The sequence below is a fragment of the Adiantum capillus-veneris genome, chromosome 10, assembly GCF_014529385.1.
Source record: "Adiantum capillus-veneris isolate H3 chromosome 10, ASM1452938v2, whole genome shotgun sequence".
Taxonomy (NCBI): Eukaryota; Viridiplantae; Streptophyta; class Polypodiopsida; order Polypodiales; family Pteridaceae; genus Adiantum; species Adiantum capillus-veneris.
In genome coordinates this window covers 149312762-149335765 of record NC_140940.1, presented here as the reverse complement: position 1 = coordinate 149335765, position 23004 = coordinate 149312762, and the positions used below count along the sequence as shown (strand labels likewise).

Sequence of the window (23004 nt, the reverse complement as noted above, 5' to 3'; positions counted from 1 at the left end):
GTGCGTCACTCTAAAATCAACAAGTTGACCACATCTTTGGATCAACATTTTGAGTTTGTGCTCACAAATCTTGCCATGAGGTGCATTCAATTGAAATATCTTTCCATGACAGAGGTAGTGACGATTCTTCTTAGCGACAATAAACCCCATTAATGTCAGTATGAGTGTTGTATAGTAACTTCACGGCATAACCAGTAAAAATGCATAGCCAGTAAAGGGACGGCTATAGTCTGTAGCTTGTACAAAACTATTCTTTTACATCATATTTTGGTTGTATGTGTGGTTGATATCTAGATGTGTATTCATGTATGTATGTCTACACATGCACATAGGTATTTACGTATGTAGGGAGGGGTATGGGTAGCAATTGTTTACCTCTATTGTGGAACTGACTAAAATGCATGGTTGGTGCGTGTGCGTGTGTGTGTGTGTGAGAGAGAGAGAAGCTTCATGAGGTACAGTCCTAGGAAATTCTGGCTTCCCTATCCCATCAATTTCCTTTCCTCTTTGAGAAACAGTAATACTTGCCCCTTATCGCAAAATATTTTAGGGGGTGGAATGTAAAGTGCTGCTCTGAGATAGTGCAACTATGGTCCTTAGCTGTGACCTACATAGAGGTTATCTCTTACGAAATAAATGGCAAGGGGGAGACAGAATCTACAATGCTATAGTTGCTCATGCTTTGTGAGTTGTAAGAATTGATCTTCGTGGATAAAGAATGAGGTTGTCAACCCGCGGTGATGCTACAGATCTCATCACTTTGTTTCTATGTAATTGGGCTAGCTAAAACTGGGGAGAGTAAATTGTCATTGTGGAAAGGGAGTACGTTCAGTCCACGGCACCTTGAATCTTGTGTGAATTTGGAGCTCATGAATCCATTTCCATGCAGTTGGGAATGAAGAAATTGGAGGGAATATGTTAAAATAGAGAGGGTGACTATTTGTCAATGTGTTTTCCACTGCACCACTTATTGTATGCCATGTGTGTCCTCTACTGTGGGCAACTAGTCTCGATGATGCTTCCACCACATCTTTGATTTGGTCTTGACCAATTTTTCTTTTCCGAAATTCCGATGTATGAAGCTCATAGACAGAAAGAGTATCATTATAGGTGGTCTGTCCATCTGTCTATAATCCTAATCGGCTCAAGCGAATGGTATTAAGTAGCCATTAAAGTCTCTCCGATGACCGGAGCCAGTTCATCATCTTTCTGAATATGATGAAGCAAAGGAGATACTCCAACTAGAAATTATTCTGCAACATGAGGACAACCTACATAACCTTGTGTGAGTCAGTCCTTAACTAGTCTCCACATTATCATTATGTCTTATTAGAATAGAATGGGTGATCATAGACTTGATTTTCCACCAGGTTAATAGGGGCCAGTCCTTATGATCTACAAAGTTCTCCAATGCTAAAATACGAATATTCTCCAATGATACATGTCTTGAAAGTCACTCATATGGATATGCAAGCAACACTACTCCAACTTACAAAAGCAGAGCAATGAAAACCCTTGCCATGAAAGCACTCTTTGGAGTCTTGATCGATAGAACCCTCCGTCTCATCTTGGTAGACACCGAAAAGAGTCGACATCGCATCTTAAACACCACAATATTATCACTAATCTCATCCACAATATCTAGAAGCTTTGTGTTTGTCAATTTCAAATGCTTTGTAGGAAGTTTTTCAAATTGCATCAAAGAGATCTAGAAATGAACAACTTTAACAATCCATCCTTCACTTTGCATGTGCTTGCTCAGTATAGCTCTATATGTAAAACATTGGGTACATTCTCAATCATTTGCTCCTGTCTGCCATCAAGAGGATTGACATTTTTGCTCGTGGGGGCCTTATTGGCTTTGATAGTTACCTTGATATGAGGACCTTAATTTCTTCCACTACCCAAATATTGTCTTTGGAAAACTCGATGAATTGGTCCAAGAAATTATCGATATTACCACCATTTTGGACTAGTGATTAGATAAATCAACATTGCATGAGACTACAATTTGCAACACTGGAACGATCATCGGTACTACACAAGTTGGATTAAATTGAAGTGAACAAGAGAGTGAAGGGAGAAAGGAGAAGATGGTGGAGCGGGATGCTTTTGCGATTGCCACTTTTAGTGTCCAATATGTGGTGTGAGTCCATTGCTTTGTACCTGCGATTCAAGTTATAAAGCAACGAATTATTAAGAGAAAAAAAATTAATTTAGACATTGAACCATCTACATCGTAAGCTCATAAGGAAGCATGTACTTTTGTGATGTGAAAGAATGTGGAATTGAGCTAGCCTCGAGTGCACTTGTAAACTTGTTGTCCAATATATTCATACTTAAGTTCATCGAAAAGCATGTGCAACTGCAATGGATATAAAATGCATCAAAGGATATTATCTCAAGTAATGTCTCCTTGGATGCCTCTGTCCATCCAAAGTCCATGGGGAACCACCATAGTGAACATCCACCTCATAACTTGCAGGGCAAACACATGCCATGGACCATAATTTTTCACAAATTCTTAACCGTGCTCGAGAGTTTTTAAGAGAATCCTAAGAAGCAGAACAACAAGCTTTTGTGTGTGAAAAAACAAGAAATTTTGCTATAAACTTGACACATAGACGATTGTTCATGACTCTTTGCAATGGAATGAGTTGGATCGCTCTGACATCTATACTAGAGTTAGACTCATAGTATCGAATGAGTTCATCTTTCAAATGACCAGATCAGGACTTCAGATGACTAGATGAGAGATTCAAAAATTTCAACTGACTTGACATGAGACCAAAAGGAAGTGCACAGAATTGAACGACCTCATATTACAGACATGGAATAAGACAATTTGAATGTATTTCGATTCAAAATTAGGTTCAGATACACGGGTTCAGATATCAAGGTTCTGGGAAGATTAATTTGAAAGTACAACTAGCACAAAGCCCAGTAATGAATGTTCTTAAGCTCACTAAGCTCTACAAGATACAAGGCGAGAGTAGCAACTAGCGACCCCAAAATAGGATTAGTGACTGATTGAAGGAGTTAGACAGTGTAGGTGACTGGGAGATAACTTTGCCAGGTAACTCGAATGTCTTCCAGGTAAATACTTAGAGATAACCGTCATCCAAGGAATCTTTAAGGACTTGTTCCCACCTTCTACATCCTCCTCTGCTCTCTTGAATTTTTTCATGTAAGAAATTTCTTCAGATATCATCATTTTCACTTGCGCTTAAGTTTATATGGGGCCTTCTTTACTTCAAGATTTTGAACAAATTGAGCTAGTGGTTGTGCACATTTGACCACCATTTGCTACTAGGGAGTGCAGGAGGTCGCATTTTCCTTAAATTGTATAATTGGATAAATCACTTCTTTCTCTAGTTGCTTCCTCCTTTATGTCAACATCTCCACTTCATAGGGTGTCAGGGCATGCTAGGTCTTATTTGGATCATATAATGTCTTCTTCCTCTTTGTCAGCCTTTCCTTGGCTAGCTTACGGTAGATGGATGTAGTATACATCCACCTAGCTGAGTCTGACTAACTGGCTTTTATCCGAGCTTCAAATAGGACTTCAAAAATTTCTCTGAATTGTGGCTTTGAATTCGTTTTGCTCGCCAATTCTTTTTCAGGGATTTTTGAAGCCTCAAATTCATTTGTGTACCTTATCAACTGGTTGACGTGAGATTTCCATTGTTCATCATTCCTATGAAGTTGATAAGGTCATGTATGAGCTTCGAGACCGTGTCCGTCTTTTCAGTGTCATTGAGCAGCGACTTCGAAGCCACCCATAAAGCAATACTTTGCTCATACCATTCTCTGATCTGATCGACAATGTGGATATATCTCATTTTGTCTACTAGCTCGTTATAGATCATGTATAGAGCTGGATAGAACTTGGGTAGTTCATTCCTCTTCATGGGTAGGGCATACATCAGAACAAGGGAGCCTAGAATAGTCTCAATATAGTTCAACATATCTTGCTGCATCATCTTTCTAAGGACTCTAACTAGATGGAATATGATCTTCAGTGCTTGTTCCTCCTCTCTGATTATCATTCTAGTGAGCTTGCCTTTGTTGCTGGATGCATTTTTTAAAAGCAGAGAAGCTATATATAGTCCAAGACCCTTCTAACAATATGTAATTTTAGCAGTGTCCCCTTGACCTCAGTCCTAATGTCCTACATATATGTGTATGTTGGTCTATTGTCTAATGTTACTTCTAGCTGAATGCCCAAACTTTGCACATTCATTATTGTCATCTTTCCTATCTCAGGATTCCTGCTAGTGTCGTCCTTTGTTAGCATGTATGTAGGTATTTGGCAAAGCACTTGAAACACATTTGGATGAGGTGACAACTGGCATATTTGTTGCTCATGGTAGTTCAAAGCCTTCCATTACTTCACCATCCTCTTGGCGCCAATATTATCGTTTGGAACCTCTCTAGATTTAAATCCCAACAATATTTTGAGTGATCATGATCCCTAGTTTAACAATCTTTTTTGGAGGGATAGATATCTTTAACTGATTGGGAACATAATCATTATCAGCATTGCAGATCTTCCAGAGATGGATGGGCAGAATGAACAAATTAATCAGGTGCTAGAAGGTATGCTATGAGTATTTTTTAGAAAGAAGAAATCTGATTGGGAAGATTGTCTTCCTATTTTGGTGTTTTCCTATAATAGTTCAAAGCATGTTGTGACTAGTTTTAGTCCCTTCATGCTTATGTACAGTTTTCAACCTCGATCGCCAATTACAGTGGGGGGCTACTGTAAAATTCAACAAGTCAAGGACTTTATCTATGGTCATAGGGCTATGCTAAAAGTTGATATTCAAAACATTGACAAGCATGTGATAGATCCACGCAGTATGTTGCTGAGAAACATCAACAACTCACTTGCACAGAAAGTCAAGAAGAGGTATTCTTACGTGTTCCAACACCTACAAAAAGTCTAAAAAATGGTCATCCATCTTGTTACCTCTTAGGTGTTGTGATGTATCGCAATACTGAAGTGAATTAGAGATCTGGTATACACTCTCATATTCATCAGGTTTTTTAAGTAAGCCGTTTATGTAAAACACTTACATAGGGACAAAAATGTCTTCACTCAAGATGTTCTTGTTGTTGATTTCCTTGAACCTCCCACTCAACCGCATGAACCTACACATATTCTTGACTATGGTATAACTCAAGTAGGAAAACTTATTGTTCTTATGAAGATATGTTTTGCTTCTATTTTCAAGGACGAAAACACTTTCCAAGGGGGGATTAATTTCAAGGCCAAGGTAGGACCCGGGGGCAATTGCCCTATGCTAGGCATGTGGGTCTCCAAAATGTGGGCTACAAGCTTATAAAGTAGCTCTTATTGGTCTTTTAAAGACAAAACTTTAATGACCCCAAAGATGGGATCTTGGGGAGCTATTTTAGCTCAGTCAAAGGATAGAAATGTATGTCTTTTATGGGGTTGGGGAGATAGATTTCTCAATATAGTGAGCAAGTTGATTGTTTGTGTTAAAGCTTTTCGAAAGAGTATTAAAAAGATTGAATTTTTGTGTTGTAATTTCAAATGAAATCAAGAGCATGAACACTTAATAGCTCAAATGATGGTAGTGGTCAACATGCACTCAATCCTTGCAACCCGCAAAAATAGGTTTTTTTCCTTAACACTCAAAAGGTTGGTAGCATTGATACTTTGCAGGCTAATAGTGCTCCCCCATAAGCCTTCAACTGTGGAGGGCCTTCCCACTGGGTAGAGGGTATGCTCACAGAGAAGGTGCACCCAATTGAGCAATAGGTAAGCTGGTCATGCGCACTACCTTGATGATGTGGTAGGAGCAGGAGAAACTATGGGAGGCTAGTCCATGAACCAAACCGACTATAACCCATTGAAAGGTGTTACTTCAATCTGGGGGTGGTTGGAGCAGTCCTTATTGAAGCTTTTGCATGAATTAATGAAAGAGGAAGATGCAAGTTACAACAGGTTATGGGGCATAAATTTTTTTTTGTCATAAAAAATCATATGGTATACAATTTCTTTTAAAAGCCTCTTGTTGATAGGCAATATCAGCGTAGACTTGTCTTAAACTTCATCTTGTCAAATCCTTTTTTTTTCCTCATGAGGCTTCTTTATCCTAGTGCAAAGCCAAAGCTCTTTTGTTCAATATGTAAAGGCATACAACTCTGTGTGTGTGAGTGCCCAACCTTTCTCACATACCGTACTCATCTAAGATACTAGACCCAAAGTATTGGCATATTGCCTCATCAAGTTGATGAGAATATGCATATCAAATCTACTGATACAAGTTAAGTGACTCTTTCATGAGTAAATATATGGCTAATGTTGTAATTAGGGAAATAATTTACCATATTACATCTAGTCCTATTAATCAAATTGAGAAGGCTTTCCAAAAGTAATTTCTTAATATTTTTGCAAACATTGTCAATTCCTTTGGCTTTATTGTAGCGAACATGTCAAAAACAAAAAGGTGACTTTTCATCATGGCAAAGATCTTGGAATCATCAATTTTGTAGTACAAAGACAAGAAAAATGAGACTTGTTAGACGAACAAGATGGTGGTAACATTGTGGGTCCAGTCAAAATAGTGAATACGTCAAGAATAAATAGGTGACTTTTCATCATGGCAAAGATCTTGGAATAAAAAATTTTGTAGTATAAACACAAGAAAAAGTGAGACTTGTTAGATGACCAAGATGGTGGCAACATTGTGGGTCCAATCAAGGTGGTTGTGTTGAACTAGTGTCATTACTAATTAAAGGGTTGACCAATGAGATCAAGAAAACCCATGTTTTGAGTATGGGATTCAACATCCGTGGCTTAGCTTTATTAGTAGCTTGTTCATGGAGACCAACCAATGTGAAAGGATCTCATGGGAGGAGTTAAATGGATGGGAGGTGAGTCTAGTGGCATGCCAAAGAGTGAGATTTTCAAAAAATTGGGCCATAGTTTTTGGATTTGGAAAGAAGACTATCTAAGGGTAGTTGGTTGCTTGCACATATAGGAAAAAGGGGAAGTGTGGTAGTGCTCGAAGCGTGGGCAACATGGGTGCTTTTGTCTGTCAGTATTAGAGAAACATGAGACAATATAGATTGAGACCCCAGTGAGAGAAAAAGAGAGGCCATTATCAAATTGGCATTGAAGGGCTGATGTGTGAAGTTTTCCATCGATAGGTAGTGAAACACTTGGTGATATAGGATAGCGTATAGGAGATGAGAAGGGAATATTAAGACAAGGACATAGCTAAGAGATGTTATAGAGCTAGCTTTTATTAACATTGTAGTGTTTTGTTTTTTGGTCCCATAGGTCATATGTGACCTTCGTGGATGATACTTCAATCTCTCAAACCCACCCCCCCCGCACACACAACTTTCTTCAAGTGGTACATGAGCTATGGTGAGCTGAGTTCTTGGGAGCATTTGGAGATTTTTTGGACCAAGGTAGGACCAGGGGAGGCATGGATCTATGCTAGATATGTGTTCAAGAGAATCCAAAAGGTTGGATACAAGCCTATAAAGGAGTGTGGTTGGGTGCAGAAAGACATGTCCTAGTTCCTATTGATATTTCAGTGTTCACTGGTATTTGAGCTCAAAGGGTCTCTTTATATCTCTTTTGCCTGGAGGAAGGAGGAAGGAGATAGAGCGGACTAGGAAAGAATCATGAAGCATGCAAGAGAAAGGAGGAATGGAGTTTGGCTTTGCATGAGGCATGCCTTCTCTCTCTCTCTCTCTCTCTCTCTCTCTCTCTCTCTCTCTAACCCGATATGGAGGCTCCAACAAGGTAGAAATTAGAGTGGGAAATGGCCCTTGCAAGCAAGCAAGGGCTATGGTAAACCTGCACCAATTTTCACGGGGTCAGGCTTGTTGGGGGTGCAATGGGTAGTCCATAAATTCACATTTCATCAATGCATGCTGCAGGTTTTCCTCTCTATCTCTCTCTTTCCATAGACTCCCTATGGAAACCACCCCTTTAACACTTGGCATGGATACCTACTCTCAAGAGAGATACTCCAACTACTCTCAGCATTAAAAGCAAAAAGGGGGGGCGTGGGTTTTTCTTTCTCTTTGGTCTTCTTTAAGGAAATCTCACCCCCCAAAATTTAAACACTCCCTTTTCATAACTGACCTCCACCCCCCTTTCCAAGAAATGAGTACCCCCTCCACTCCTCTTTTGCACAGCTGAATACAACCACCTTTTGGAGGAGGGAGCCAAGACTTGAGAGACTCTATATAAGGGAAAAGCTCTATAACCACTTGTACAAAGATCACGTCTCCAACAAGGGCCGCTCACCTACATTCAAGTTTAACCATGGACCCTTCTAACCGGGTGTTGTGTGTGTGTAATTTTGTTTTCCTCTTGTATATGATCTAGGGTGAGAACAATAACAAGTAGGAGCATCCTATGACACCTACCTTCCTCCTTATGGACTAACTTGAGTGTTGTTTTGTGGGTGATGGTGGCAGGTAACAGGAGAGTCCTTTCTCTTCATCATCTGCACCATGGTAACTCCTCACCAACACCTCTTACTTCTTATACAATCTGGCCTTTGTTGAGCTATTTTTAGCTCTTGGATGAGAATTAATTACAGCTGTGGGTTTTTGCAAAATGTGTCTTTAACATTTTTAGAAAAGAAAAGCTTGACTTAAAAGTTTTTTAGCAACCTACTCTCTCTCTCTAATGGTCTAGTAGGCCTCCTATTCTCTAGGTTGTCCTCACTATGGCCTGTAGCACCTCATGCTTTTAATCTTGAGTTTTTCTTGAAGAAAAATTCTCCCTTCATTGTTTGGCCTCTTTTCTTTGACAGGCATACCCTCTCTTTTTTTTTAGTATTTTACACACTATCTATGTCTCTGGCTCACGTCGACTACAATTACTTTTTTGGAGTTTGGGCACTTGGAATCATAATAATGCACCTCACCGAATTGGCCACGTGGCCCCTTTCCTTTTTACTGCCTATGGGAACCCCCATGCGGGTCACTTTTCCTTCTTGGGACCGCTTGTTTTTCTCCCCTGTTCACTACCTCTTCTTCTCTGTGAACCCCGCCATGCTCCAATATGGCTATGTCCCTCTCACCCCTACCCCGTCGCCCATCGTGCAGGGTCTACTCTTGTGCATTAAGGATCCGCTTTTCCATGGAACCCTCACGGAGGTGGAACTCACGACCACTATCCTGGATGCCAACACAGAACTACTACTCCTCAATTTACTCGACCTCCCAGCGTGGTTTATGCTATATTCTCTGGCCCAAGAGAATCCACGGAGCACTACTCAAAGACTAAGGGAATTGGATACCAATTTGAAAGCCATTGCCAAAGAAGATAAAAAAGAACAGAGAGAATGGTTGAGAAGTCCCTTTACCTCATGCAAAGATTCATAGAAAGCCATGGGAGAAAGCTCTGCAATGACCCGATTGCTCAACAACGCAAGTGGCACCTTCTTAATGGGTTTGATGAGATCTCCCTCGCACCACAAATGGAGGCCAATAGTTATCTCATCCCCAACAATCTTGACAAAGAGGAGTAGCAACTAGCCAACAAGAGCTTTGCGATCACTAGCCCCTCCATCAATCTCTCGAAGAAATCATTTGAGACCTACACGGATCCCTACATCCCGGGATGCTTCTTGGAAGTCCTCCTTGGCGAAATGCACCACAAACCTTGGTCTCTTGGTAACTTCACTCTCATGGATCCACTATCTTAATGTTTGCTTCTTACGTTACTTAATGGCAAGGATAAGCAAGCTTTGAAGATTGGATTACAACAAATTCTTGACTCTAACTCTTCCAATCTTATTGAGAACTCTCTCATTGCGGCCCCTTTTATGATGTCCTATTTTGAAACTAATCAATGCAAAGCATCATTTGGTTGTGTCGTGGGTGTCAAGGGAGTAATCTTTACCACGGGAAAGGATACTAACTATACTACCCAAATATGGAACATCCACCACCCCTTTCTCAAGTGTGGTTGTGAATATGTGGGCCAAGCCTAGTTGTGCAAGGACAACAATGTGTTGTGGTTTGATCACACACTATGGATGATCATGAACCACCTCATTGTTTTCTTTCCTAGCCCTAACCTAAAGTGCTCTACTATAGCTTTCCTAACCTAGATTGAAAAGGAAGGCCAAGTGGCTATTAAAGCCATGCTAATTCATCTTTTTTGCAGACAAAGGCTTAAGGAGGCTATCAAGTATGTTCTATTTTTCAATCAACAAGCTCCTTCTGTAGGTCTTACTTTGGAAGTAAACAAGTTCATCTATCAAGAAATTGCACCCCCTTCACCTTCACCCTCACAACCCCAATAGAATCAAGGTTCACCTGCTGATTTGTCAAGCACCTCAACCGTCACCTACTTTCTTGCTTTTCCTCCCAGCCCTCTGTCCAAACAGTGTGTGCGTGGCCAACTTTTACACATATTTGCACTAGTAGCGTGAAGCCTTTCTGTATGATTAAATTACTGTAGAAAATTGTCTAACATGGTGTTTTTTGAGTTCATCATGGGCAGGTCATTCGGGATGGACATGGTTGATTGTCCCTATTGTCAAAATCCCCCTCCAAAGGCCTTTTCGTGCCTACTTTTTTTGCCAGTCCTCTACTTGATTTGTCTAATTTAAGAATTTTTTTACTTCTGTTATTCTATGGCATGAGTATTGTAACCACCCCAACATGGGATGAAGTATTGTTTAATTGGTCTTTACCCACAAGGATGGCATGACCACTAATTGTCTTTGTAACCAATTTCAGCATGGCATTAACTTACAACATGGCCATATCCTAACCACGGATCTAGCACATTTTACCAGTCGTACACTTCACAAACTACTCTTGTATGGACTAGGTCATATCCCTTTGAGACCACCAAATGTTGAGGCGGCTTTTTTTGAGTTAGGAAAAGTCTTGGACCACCTTATCTCACTTGGATGCATTTGCATCCCCTCAAACCTTTCAAGAGACACCTTGCATCAAGCCCTCTACAACAACTGCTGTAATTTTTTACCAATCAAGAGGCAACACAACACCCACCCCAATGTCTCACATGATTTAGAAACACTCTAGAAGAAATTCTTCATAACATGCCTTGACAAGGCAGCCAATAACCCTGTCATTATATGTAAACTTTATCATCTCAGAGGCAAACAAAAGGCTCCAAGGCCTTGACTTTATGCCACATGCTATGGATGTCAATACCACGTTAGCATATATCCAAGCTAGCTTATCACCCCTCATGACCATACAATATTAGTCACTCCCCTTCATCCACTGCCTCCTACAACAGTCACAAAAACGCTTTTTTAGATGGCTCACCTGTGGATCCACTTGTGGCTACATTGAGGTCCACTTGTGGCTACATTGAGGTCTCTCTTCTAATGGCCTGCTTTTTCAAGACTTGCATCCCTCTCCTCAAAAAAAGGTTGAGAAAACTTAACCTAAAATCCCTCCTATGCCATAACCTACATATCCAAGCATGGTGAATTGTAGACTCCGTCTTTGATTGTGCTCTTAACCTCCCTAAACAAACTAACACCCTCTATTCAGGTGATGTAACATCTGGTGATGTAAAGAGATGTTACGAGAACATACCTTATGATGGCCCACAAGGCCTGATTTCCCATATTACAAAGCTCATAAAGTGGCTTTTTCCCACTCTCACCAAAATTTCATCTCCTTCAAGAAAATCCCTACCCAATGCTTAGAGGGTGCATGGTTTGCATACTCATACAAGTTAGACTTGTCTTTTAATGAACAACAAGTGATTGATCTAAACTCTTGGCTCATTCACAACATGTTAATCCAACACCAAGAGCTTGTCTACATACAATGAAATGGCATCCCAATGGGGCTAGCTTGCTCCCCCCTATGATGCAACCTCTATTACACTCTTTGGAGTTTGACTTCATAGATAACACTCTCAACTCACCTAACCCAAAGCCCATTCTCTCCCAACTCGGGACACCCTTTAGATACTTTGATGATATCCTCATCATTGACTCTTAAAAATTCTTACTTCTTCATGAACAACCACACCGTCTACCCTTCTTGTCTCTCAACTCAATTGAAAGTCAAGAAGGACAAAGTGCAAAATTCCTTAACTTACAACTTTCAAATCAAAACAAATAGCTCATGAAGCGACTCTCCAAGAAAGAGGATAACCTACCTCGCCCACCCTTCAAATATCTACAAAGGTCAAACAATAGACCATTTGACTAGGCTCATAAAGTCATCCTATTTCTTTTTTGCAATATCCACCCCTCTGAAGCATCTTAGAACATAAAAACTCTCATCCAAACATTTTGCAATAACGGTTTTGAAAAAACCAGATTAATGAGACTGGTTAGGGGCCACCTTCAAAGGTTTACAACCTCACCCCATACTTGCTCAATTAGTGATGTCATAGAGCTCCTTAAGATTGGAGGGTACTAAGACTGCTTAGGGGGCCTAGTGCCCCCTAGCAAAGAATCTAGGGATGCAAAGAACTAATCCTAGTGTGGGGGGTGCAGGTTTTCCTCTCTATGTCTCTCTTTCCATAGACTCCCTATGGAAACCGCCCCTTTAACACTTGGCATGGATACCCTACTCTCAAGAGAGATACTCCAACTACTCTCAGCATTAAAAGCAAAAAGGGGGGGCGTGGGTTTTTCTTTCTCTTAGGGTCTACTTGAAGGATATCTCACCCCCCAAAATTTAAGCACTCCCTTTTCATAACTGACCCCCCACCCCCCTTACCAAGAAATGAGTACCCCCTCCACTCCTCTTTTGCATGACTTGAGAGATTCTATATAAGGGAAAAGCTCTAAAACCACTTGGACAAACATCACTTCTCCAACAAGGGCTGCTCACCTACATTCAAGTTTACCCATGGACCCTTCTAACCGGGTGTTGTGTGTGTGTAATTTCCTTTTCCTCTTGTATTTGATCTAGGAGGTGACAACAATAACAAGTAGGAGCATCCCTTGACACCTACCTTCCACCTTACTAACTTGAGTGTTTTTTGTGGATGATGGTGGAAGGTAATATGATGCTCCTTTCTCTTCATCATATGCACCATGGAAACTCCTCACCAACACCTCTTACTTGTTATATAATCTAGTCTTTGTTGAGCTATTTTTAGCTCTTGGATGAGAATTAATTACAGTTGTGGGTTTTTGCAAAATGTGTCTTTAGCCTTTTTAGAAAAGAAAAGCTTGATTTAGAAGTTTTTTAGCAACCTACTCTCTCTTGATCCCTCTCAACTACACTCCACATTACCTCCATGCCTTTGGGAGCTTGGGTTTCATACCCAAGGCCACCCAAAGGGGACCAATAACTTTGGCCGTTAATCTCACCCTATCAATGGTGCAAACCTCAAAACTCCACCCATAAGTGCTTCAGCTAGTAGTAGAATGTTCTCGAATTGCATTTCTTTAATATTTGTAGCAATTGTTGCAAAAAGAAAGTTGTAAATAGTCAATGTATGCTAAGTTCCGATGCATAGACACGTGTCAAATTCAAGCAACTATAAAGATTTCCAAAGCTTAGGCAACACCAATAGAGGCGAGCAAGTCAAGTAAGGAGAATCTTACAGAGATTGTCCAAGCTTGGTCTCTTTTCATTGCCAAAAAGGTAGTTCAACATCACCAAAGAGGTATTGCAAGGGTATGCATCATGTTGCAGACATAACAGGTTGACAACACCACACAAGGAGTTTCAAGTGCTGAGCAACAATGGTGAGTGTTGGAATTAGGGTTGTAGAGAAACGCACACAACTTGGAGAAGACGAAGGAAGCTCAAGGCACACAATAGAGAGTGTGTTACTTAGTGTGCATTGGAAAGATAGATACCCCTAGAGTGATGGGCGTATATACAATGCTCGGGGGAAAAAACCTCCTAAAGAGGGAAAAAATGCGCCGGCGGTCCTAGTGTGTTCACACACATCACTACCACATGTATACGGTAACAAATCCCCCCTGGAGTGATGCGGTGAACGAGAGCTGGCACATGAGTAAACGGAAGTGCCATGCCCTGAGGATGTCCACAAAGGGGAGTAAGCCCAAAGCTTTGCGGAAACCTTCAAGCTTATCACGAGACAATGCCTTTGTGAAAAGATCTGCAAGGTTGTCCTATGTTGGCACATAAGCCAAGTTGATCTCTCCTGTTGAGAGCCTCTCCCTGACATAGTGGTAATGCACCTCAATGTGCTTTGTGCGAGCATAAAAAACTGGGTTCCTCGCAACTGCCAATGTGCTCTGACTGTCAGTGTAGATAGTGTTGATAGTGTCCTATCCAGTGTCCTGTCCAACATCCAAATCAGCCATAAGGCGTCTGAGCCATACACACTCAACCATAGCTGTGAAGAATACCATGTACTCAGCCTCACAACTCGAAGTGGCCACAATAGGTTGCTTCTTGCTCAACCATGATATACATGAACTGCCAAGCATGAAACAAAAACACTCGTGTGTCAAAACAACCAGCCCAATCTAAATCCGAAAAAGCATGTAAGTTTGGCGGCAATGATCCCCCCTTGGGATAAAACAATCCAAGATGTAAAGTGCCACTAAGGTAGCAGAAAATCCTCTTGACAGCATGCCAATGCTTAGACCCTGGGCTATGCATAAATCTGCTGACTTATGAGACTGCAAACTGAATATCTGGCCTCGTGTTGCATACATAAATGAGGCAGCCAACAGCAGTTTGGTAAAGAGTGACATCAGCAGGATCGCCAGCATCATGTATACTCAACTTCAAACCTGTTTCCATGGGAGTGGCAATAGGTTTGCAATCCTCAAGTCCAAACTTACATAGCAATGTCTCTATGTAACTTTTTTGACACATGGCAATACCACCATCACACTGCTTAAACTGTATACCCAAGAAATGATGCAAAAACTCCAAATATTTCATCTTGAAAGTAGCATTCAAATCAGCCTTAAATTCAGCAATATGTCTCTCATTTGGTCCAGTGATCAGCAAATCACCGACATAAAGAACCACAATGAGAAGTACATCACCCTCAGGCTTTACATACAATGTGCTTTCTGTTGGACTGTTACGAAAGCCTCATTTAACCAAATGAGTGTCAGCTTTCTCATACCAAGCATGAGGAGATTGCTTCAACCCATACAAAGCCTTCTTACATGTGCACACTTTGTCCTCTTGTCCTTTTATGACAAAACCGCGAGGCTGTGTTACATAAACTTCCTCAAATATGTCACCATTCAAGAAAGTATTAACAATGTCTGATTGATGTACATCCCAACCAAAATGGCTGCCAATGCACATAGAAAACGCACAGTAGTCATACGACAAGTAGGAGCAAAAGTCTCTTCATAATCTATGCCTTTTTGCTATGCATAACCTTTTGCAACAAGTCGAGCCTTATGGCGATCGATCTCACCATCCGGCTTGTGTTTCAACTTGTAAACCCACTTTGTACCAATGGCCTTTTTGCCAGGAGGCAAATCACATAAAGTCCATATGTCATTTTCTATAAGTGCAACATTTTCTGATTGCATGGCAGCCATCTAATTTTTTAAATTCTGTGCTTCATCAAAAGTTAGAGGCTCCTCAACATCATGTAAGCTAGACACAGCCAAAGCATACCAATCTGATGCATAAGAGGCATGGCGAGAGCCTGAACGAGTACGACTAGACAAAGGTGCATCCAATTTACTGTCACGCAAAGTGTGCACCAGCCATTTTGGCATACCTCTAGCGTGCTCATTTTCAGCCCTTTCCTCATCAAGTACATCATGTACATCTGCATCAATAATAGGCTGATCTGTAATATTTTTAGAAACCCCCATAGGCTGTACATTTGCCTCATTGGAAATTACATTCGTATTTCCACCACTGAAAAGAGGCAACAAAGTGTCATAAATGTCCTGTGAGCTTACATTACTATCTCTAGTACATGACAGCAAGGGCTGAACAGAATCTTCCACAAACACTACATCCTGTGAAACCAGAATACGTTTTGTTTGCGGATGATACAACCTGTAACCTTTTCTTTCAGCACTATAACCAACAAAAATACATTTGACAACCTTATCATCCAATTTTCTGCACTGTGTTTGTGGCACCAAAGCATATGCCAAACAGCCAAAAACACGCATGTGCTCAGTAGAAGGATTTCTATCATGCCATGCTTCATATGGAGTAATAGACTGCAAAGCTTTCGTAGGACACCTGTTTAGTACATAAGTGGCACACATGATGGACTCAAGCCAAAAAGAATGCGGCAAAGCTTGACTTTTGACCATACATCGTGTCATTTCCGTAAGTGACCTATTTTTCCTCTCAGCAACACCATTTTGCTGAGGTGTATAAGGCACTGTACATTGGTGTTTTATCCCACGACTAGCCAGAAATGCATTGAATTTATGAGACATATAGTCCCCCGCTCGATCGGAACGGAGGGTGCCCATTGTACATTTCTAGACATTTTCAGCGATAGCCAGAAATTTTTTGAAGCACATAAAAACTTCAGACTTCGCTTTAAGTGGAAATACCCATGCATGCCTGGAGTAATCATCAATGAAAGTCACGAAGTAAAGGTAATTTCCCAAGGACGGAGTTTGCATGGGGCCCACAAACATCACTATGCACAAGCTACAACCTGCATGTGGCCCGAACTGAACCATTCTTTGGAAACTTAGAACGCTGCATCTTACCCAAAATACAGCCTTCACAAACATGTTTGATAGGTGCTTCAAGAGGCGGCAAAGAAGCAACCATATCAGATTTTTGCAAACACAGCAAACTGGCAAAATTCAGATGCCCAAAATTGCATGCCAAAGTTTTGCATCTGAAATAGCCCTTGAATCTGCAACAACATTTGCAAAATTTTGTCCACACTTGTCATACAAAGTGAAATTATACAGCCCACGACACAAAAGGCTAGGTGCAACAATTTCATCACCAAAACTGAGATCATGAAATGTACATCTGTCATCCACAAATTTGACTACAAGTCCAAGTCTAGCAAGTGCGGATATAGATAAGAGATTCTTCTTGATCCCAGGTACATAAAGTGCATCAACAAGTGTGAAGGAACTTCCATTTGCAGCAGTAAGCACAATCTTTCCAACTCCCTGAACCGGTTAAGAGGCATTGTTGGCACAAGTGACTGAATTCCCATGAGGGACAGACTCGAGAGAGATAAACAATTCACGATGTGAGGTAATGTGCTTTGTAGCAGCACTATCGAAATACCACACATGTGAATCTGTAGCAAACTGATAAGCATGCGTCATGGACAACAGGATTGTAAGTGCACTATGCACTAAAAGCCCATTCTGCATCGACATCAACATCACAGTCTCCTTTCACAGAAGACTCAACAATGGCTGCATTTGTAGTGGAACCACCCTCTTTATTCTTAGGCTCTTTGGCCTTCAACTTAGGACACTGTGTGATCAAGTGATCATTAGCTTTACAATAATGACAATGCATCTTCTTTTTGCCCTTATCACTCACTAGAATTGCCAGATGAAGTGCTGTCAGCAGAAGCATTAGGAACATAAGTTTTGCCACTCATAGCAGAACCATAAGAAGTGGCTGCATTGCTGTTACCACCCTTTCTTTGAGAAGCAATAAAAGCCTATTCAACTGCACGTTGTCTAGTCTTTTTTTTTCTGGAAAGTGACTCTTGCAATAGAAATGTGCATAATGCATCAAACTCGACAACTTCTGGATTTCCTTCGGTCATAAGTCTCCAAGTACTAGCAAAAGTCTGGTAAGAATCTGGTAAGGCATCAAGAACAGTCTACACAAGGGAACTGTCTGAAATAACTTCACTTGCAAAAATAATTTGCTCATTGATATCATTGACACTATCAAGGAAAGTTTCCATATCATCTTCCTCATGCATAATCTTCGACTCCAGCTCTTTTCGCAGCGAAGCAATTATAGCCTCATTGCGACTTGCATAAAGACCAACCAATATATCCCAAGCTTGTTTTGCAGATTTTGCTGAACGGATGTGAGGAACAATGATGCGCTTCACAGACAACGCAATTAATGCATGAGCTAGTTCATCCTTTACATCCCAACAAGCTTGTTCTACCGTAGGCAAAACAACTCTAATAGCAGCAATCCTTGCAGGAAGACCTGCAACATCGCCTACATCCTCAGAACCAGGACGTACATCAATGCCCTGCACAATAGTCTAGACGCCCTTTGACACAAGAACATGTTGCATCATATAAGCCCACATAGGGTAATTGTCCCCATCTTGAACACATCTGTGTTGCTATCAACCATGGTAAATGCTGCTCCTGATGTGAAAACTGCCCGAAAATAGGAGAAACGGAGCAAGAACAACATGTGCTAATAGCACAATCCGTAGAAGACTGTAAGGCACCTGTTATGCGGAAAATGACACTGACAAAAATTCTGCACAAAATGACGAAATAGCTTGTGCAGTACTGCCTGTAGTGGAAACAGAGACCAAAATGAGCCTGAATGTGTGTTCACACACATCACTACCACATGTATATGGTAACAGTAAGCATGTTGATTGTGTGTGTTGAAAACAATTTGCAAGAGTATTAAAAAGAAGGCAATTTGAATTTATGGGTCGTAATTTCAAATGCAATCAAGAGCACAAACAATTAACGTCTCAAATGACGGTAGATTGAGAACAATGAGAGGGTAGTGTTTAAGATTTTGGGGTAGCTCCAAGATCAATATACATTGAATTGTTACAACCCAAAATGCTAGGGTATTACCTTAACACTCAAAAGGTTGGTAGCATTGATACTTTGCATAGTGCTCCCTCATAAGCCTTCAATTATGGAGGGCCCTACAATTGGGTAGAGGGTATGCTCACAAAAAAGGTGCACCCCATTGAGCAATAGCTAAGAATGTCTTACACACTATCTTGGTGATGTGGTAGGAGCAGCGCAAACTATGGCAGGTCATCCCATGCACCAAACTGATTGCAACCCATTAAAAGGTGTTACTTCAAGCTAAGGGTGGTTGGAGCACTCCTTATCGAAGATTTTGCATGAATTAATGGAAGAGGAAGATGCAAGTTGCAACAAGTTATGGTGAAGCCCTCTAAAGTTCTTGACTCTTTTTAAAAGGTACAAGGAAGCATTAACAACTGCAATGCAAGCTGCCAAATTCACAACAAGAGTGTAGGAAATTACGAGGGAGCTTTTTCGTGATGTGACTTACTTGCCAGTTGTGGGAGCTGCAATAAAAAATATATATATATATTTTTTTGTTCTACATGGCCACCCAGTGGATGTGAAGGTGGTTTTCTTCTAGTGGTCAATTGTATGTAGCTTAATAAAATCAATTATTAAACTCACAATGTGTAGCTCTATAGAGTGTTGGTATGCGCAACAGAGAAGCAAAAGTAGCATTGTTGTGGTTAGCAAAGCGAATGCAATTATGTAGCCATAGTTGGATTGTGTATGTTGATTATAATCATATTCTTGTGGTTGGTTTTCATGCCTATATAGCCAGTGTTTCATGTACACACTAGATGTACATGCCTTCTATCATGCTCTCTTGAGTTGTGTAACATTTAATGGCCTAGTAACTTGTGTGTAATGGAAAATAACATGAACATAGTGAGAATTTCATTAGGATAGGTTCCTAATGAGCATAACAAGAGTGCTTGGGTGGAGAGAGCAACAAAAAGCATAACACCTAGTAAGATAGGCATGAACAATACTTCAAAAGAGAGAGAAATTAAGCTATTGATAACAATTGAGGACTGGATTTACATGGAGCCGGTCCCCCCTCCAAAAGGCTTCGTATTATAGGTTTCCCCCATCAAGAGAGACATTTTACAAAATACAATTCATTGTGTTACTTCAATAACTAGCTAGTGCAATGAAGATGGAAGCTTCAAGCACTAAGCAAAACACTTATAAAACACAACATCAATTCCCTCACGGACTCAGACCCAAGACCCCACACACCTTCAAAGATGGTGAGAGCTAGCGGGGTATGAGAGTAGATTGAGAGGAAGAAGGAGTAGTCTTACGAGAAAGATGTACATCTCCTCACATAATCACTCATATTAGCATAGCATAGCTTAGTAATTAGCATGGTAGAGGAGATGAGCATGCATTGAAGCTTGGCTCTTGGTTGGATTTGCATCACAAAGCCAAGAGTTGTTGGTGTAGGCCTCCCTTCTCACAAGCTTGGAGTAGGTAATAAGATTTCCATTAAAGCTTGAGAAGGAGAGAGAGAGAGTCTTCTTTCTCCACACATGATATTGTGTGAGTGTGTGTGTGATAATGACTTGACACATTCAGCCCCCTATCTTTCTTGGTCGACCCCTCTTCCATTTTACTAATGCAGGCACCCCATTGGCCCACGCCAGGCTTAGCCAATGAAAATTAAGAGGCATAAGTGATAGCCTTCTAACATGTGTCCCCATTTACCCTTTTGTGAGAGCTTTAGGTAATTAATTAATGCAACTAACTCTCATTGGACCCCTTTGTCTCTTGGCCAATAGGAATCAGGCAAGCCATTGGGCTGATGCTCATTGGACCCCTTGGGAGACTGTCCAATAGTCTTCTAGAGAGATTAATTCTTATTGTTCTTTTATTAAGTGTTTTTAAATTAATTAGACTAGATGTACTCTAGCCTAATTCTCATTGGTCCACCTCCATGGCCATCCAATAGGATTTGAGTACACTTGGGCATCTGGGCTAGGGAGCTGACATGTGTCCCTCATTCCCTTTGTGTAAAGGAAGCTTGTGAGTGTGTGTATATGTTTCTCTCTCATCCCCTACTTCCAGGAATTGCCCCGTCCAATGTAGGATTCATGAAGACTTTTTGTACACACTCAAAGCATCCAATTTAATTAAGCTTTGCCATTAGACACAACCTTTTATTTTTGGAAAATTTTCATTTTGGAAGTCTTAATGGGCTGAACCTTAGGGTCTTTAAAGCCCATTGTTGCACATTGCTCTTTTGCAGATGGCCTCTCCTTTGGATCCCTATCTTCCCTCCTTTGGATCCCTACTGTGGCCGGTCTGCCAGCTTAACCAATATTCTAGCTTTTTCTCCCCTGGCACTTTCCCATATTAAATGATCAGTTTAACATGAGAAAATCATTTAGGAGTTTTAGATATTAGCTATTATGACATAAAATCTCATTGGACCCCTTTGTCTCCTGGCCAATAGGAATCAGGCAAGCCATTGGGCTGTTGAATGCTCATTGGACCCCTTGGGAGACTGTCCAATAGTCTTCTAGAGAGATTAATTCTTATTGGTTATTTTATTAAGTGTTTTATATTAATTAAAATAGATTTACCCTAGCCTAATTCTCATTTGTCCACCTCCATGGCCATCCAATAGGATTTGAGTACACCTTGTGGGCATCTGGGCTAGGGAGATGAAACGTGTCCCTCATTCCTTTTGTGTAAAGGAAGCTTGTGAGTGTGTGTGTGTGTGTGTGTGTGTGTGTTTCTCTCTCATCACCTACTTCTAGGGCTCACCCCCTCTTATGTAGGATTCATGAAGACTTTTTGTACACACTCAAAGCATCCAATTTAATTAAGCTCTGACCATTGGACACAACCTTTGATTTTTGGAACCTTAGCATTTTGGAAGTCTTAATGGGCTAAACCTTAGGGTCTTTAAAGCCCATTGTTGCACATTGCTCTTTTGCAGATGGCCTCCCCTTTGGATCCCTATTTTCCCTGCTTTGGATCCCTACTATGGCCGGTCTGCCAGTTTAATATGAGAAAATCATTTGGAGTTTTAGATATTACTTATTATGACATTACCTCTCTCTAGAAATCATAGTCCTCCTTGACTATGGGGTAGAGAAGATAAAGCCTATTCATTAGTCCTTTTCCTAGCGGGTAGAGGATCCCTATCTTACCCTACGACATTGATCCAGAATGGATGACTAGTCTATTTGGTGCTTGAGAGCCTAAGCTGCCACAAGCATGTTTGCACATTAGTCCTATCAATCTTCCATAGTAGAGTGACAAGCTCTACTTGGTGTTTGGGAAACTCGTCTCCACAAACTTGATTTTAAGCATGCATACTACTTCACATTTGTGCACAATAAAGAAAAAGAGATTCTTATAAGACAAAAACTTTGTTCATTTTAAACATTTGTACATTTTCTTACTCTAGGAAAGCATTGTAAGCATTGACAAGGTTTAGGTTATCCTTTAATATGCCTTGCATCCATCTAGCATCTTCAAAAGGATAATTCTTATACTTAATAAGATATCGTCATAGATAGTCTTACCGCCTCTTAATACCTTGTCTTCATGTCGGAGAATAGACTCGGGCTGCAACACCTCTTCTTGGTCCTCGATCTCCGGTGGGTCTTCAATAGTTGGTTCTTGAGGTGGCTCTCCTTTGTAAGGCTTTAGTAGGCTTACATGGAAAGCATTGTGTATGAGCCAATGGCTGGGAAACTTGAGTTGGTAGGCCATCTCATTGATTGGTCTAAGAAGGGACCATAGTACCTTTTTGCTAACTTAGCATACTACTTTTGGTGTCCCGTAGGATTCTTGCTCGTCGTGTGCCTTAATCGAGCCTTGGGAAATTTAAGTAAGACCCAATCATTTTCTTTAAAGGCTTGGGCTCTTTTGTGCTTATCAGCAACAACCTTTTTCCTTTGTTATGAGATAGAGATAGCATCCTTAATCTTTTGGAAAGATTATTGTAAGTCTCGACGATACTCATCTGCAGCAAAGATCTTCCCATGTACCTTAAGTAGCAGGGGACTTTTTTATCTTCCCTCAATTACCTTGAAAGGTGCTTTTCCCATGGAAGTATGTACAGTGTTATTGTAGGCATACTCCACTGAGGGTAAGTACTTCTCCCATTGGGACCCAAATTTGATCTACTTCCGTTACATAGGCTTTTAGTAGATCAAGAATTGTTAGGTTAGCTATTTCACTTTGGCCATCCGTTTGTGGGTGAGAGGCCGAAGACAAATTTATCCTTGTCCCTAAATTCTCAAGGAGACCCTTCCAGAAATTACTGGTCATTCTAGGATCTCTATCTGACACCATGGACATTGGC

The 23004-nt window shown here is 40.8% G+C and overlaps 1 protein-coding gene across 2 annotated transcripts in view; it reads left to right on the top strand.

Moving 5' to 3' along the window:
* LOC147449847 (uncharacterized) overlaps positions 1-23004 on the top strand; it is a 38782-nt gene that overhangs the window by 2495 nt on the left and 13283 nt on the right. The window contains exon 2 of one of the 2 annotated variants that reach the window (XM_086522211.1): positions 8473-8511. The exons of the other annotated variant lie outside the window; for it this stretch is intronic. Within the exon in view, the coding sequence (XP_086378337.1) occupies positions 8473-8511 (39 nt within the window). The remainder of the gene's footprint in view (positions 1-8472; positions 8512-23004) is intronic. 2 annotated transcript variants of the gene reach the window in all.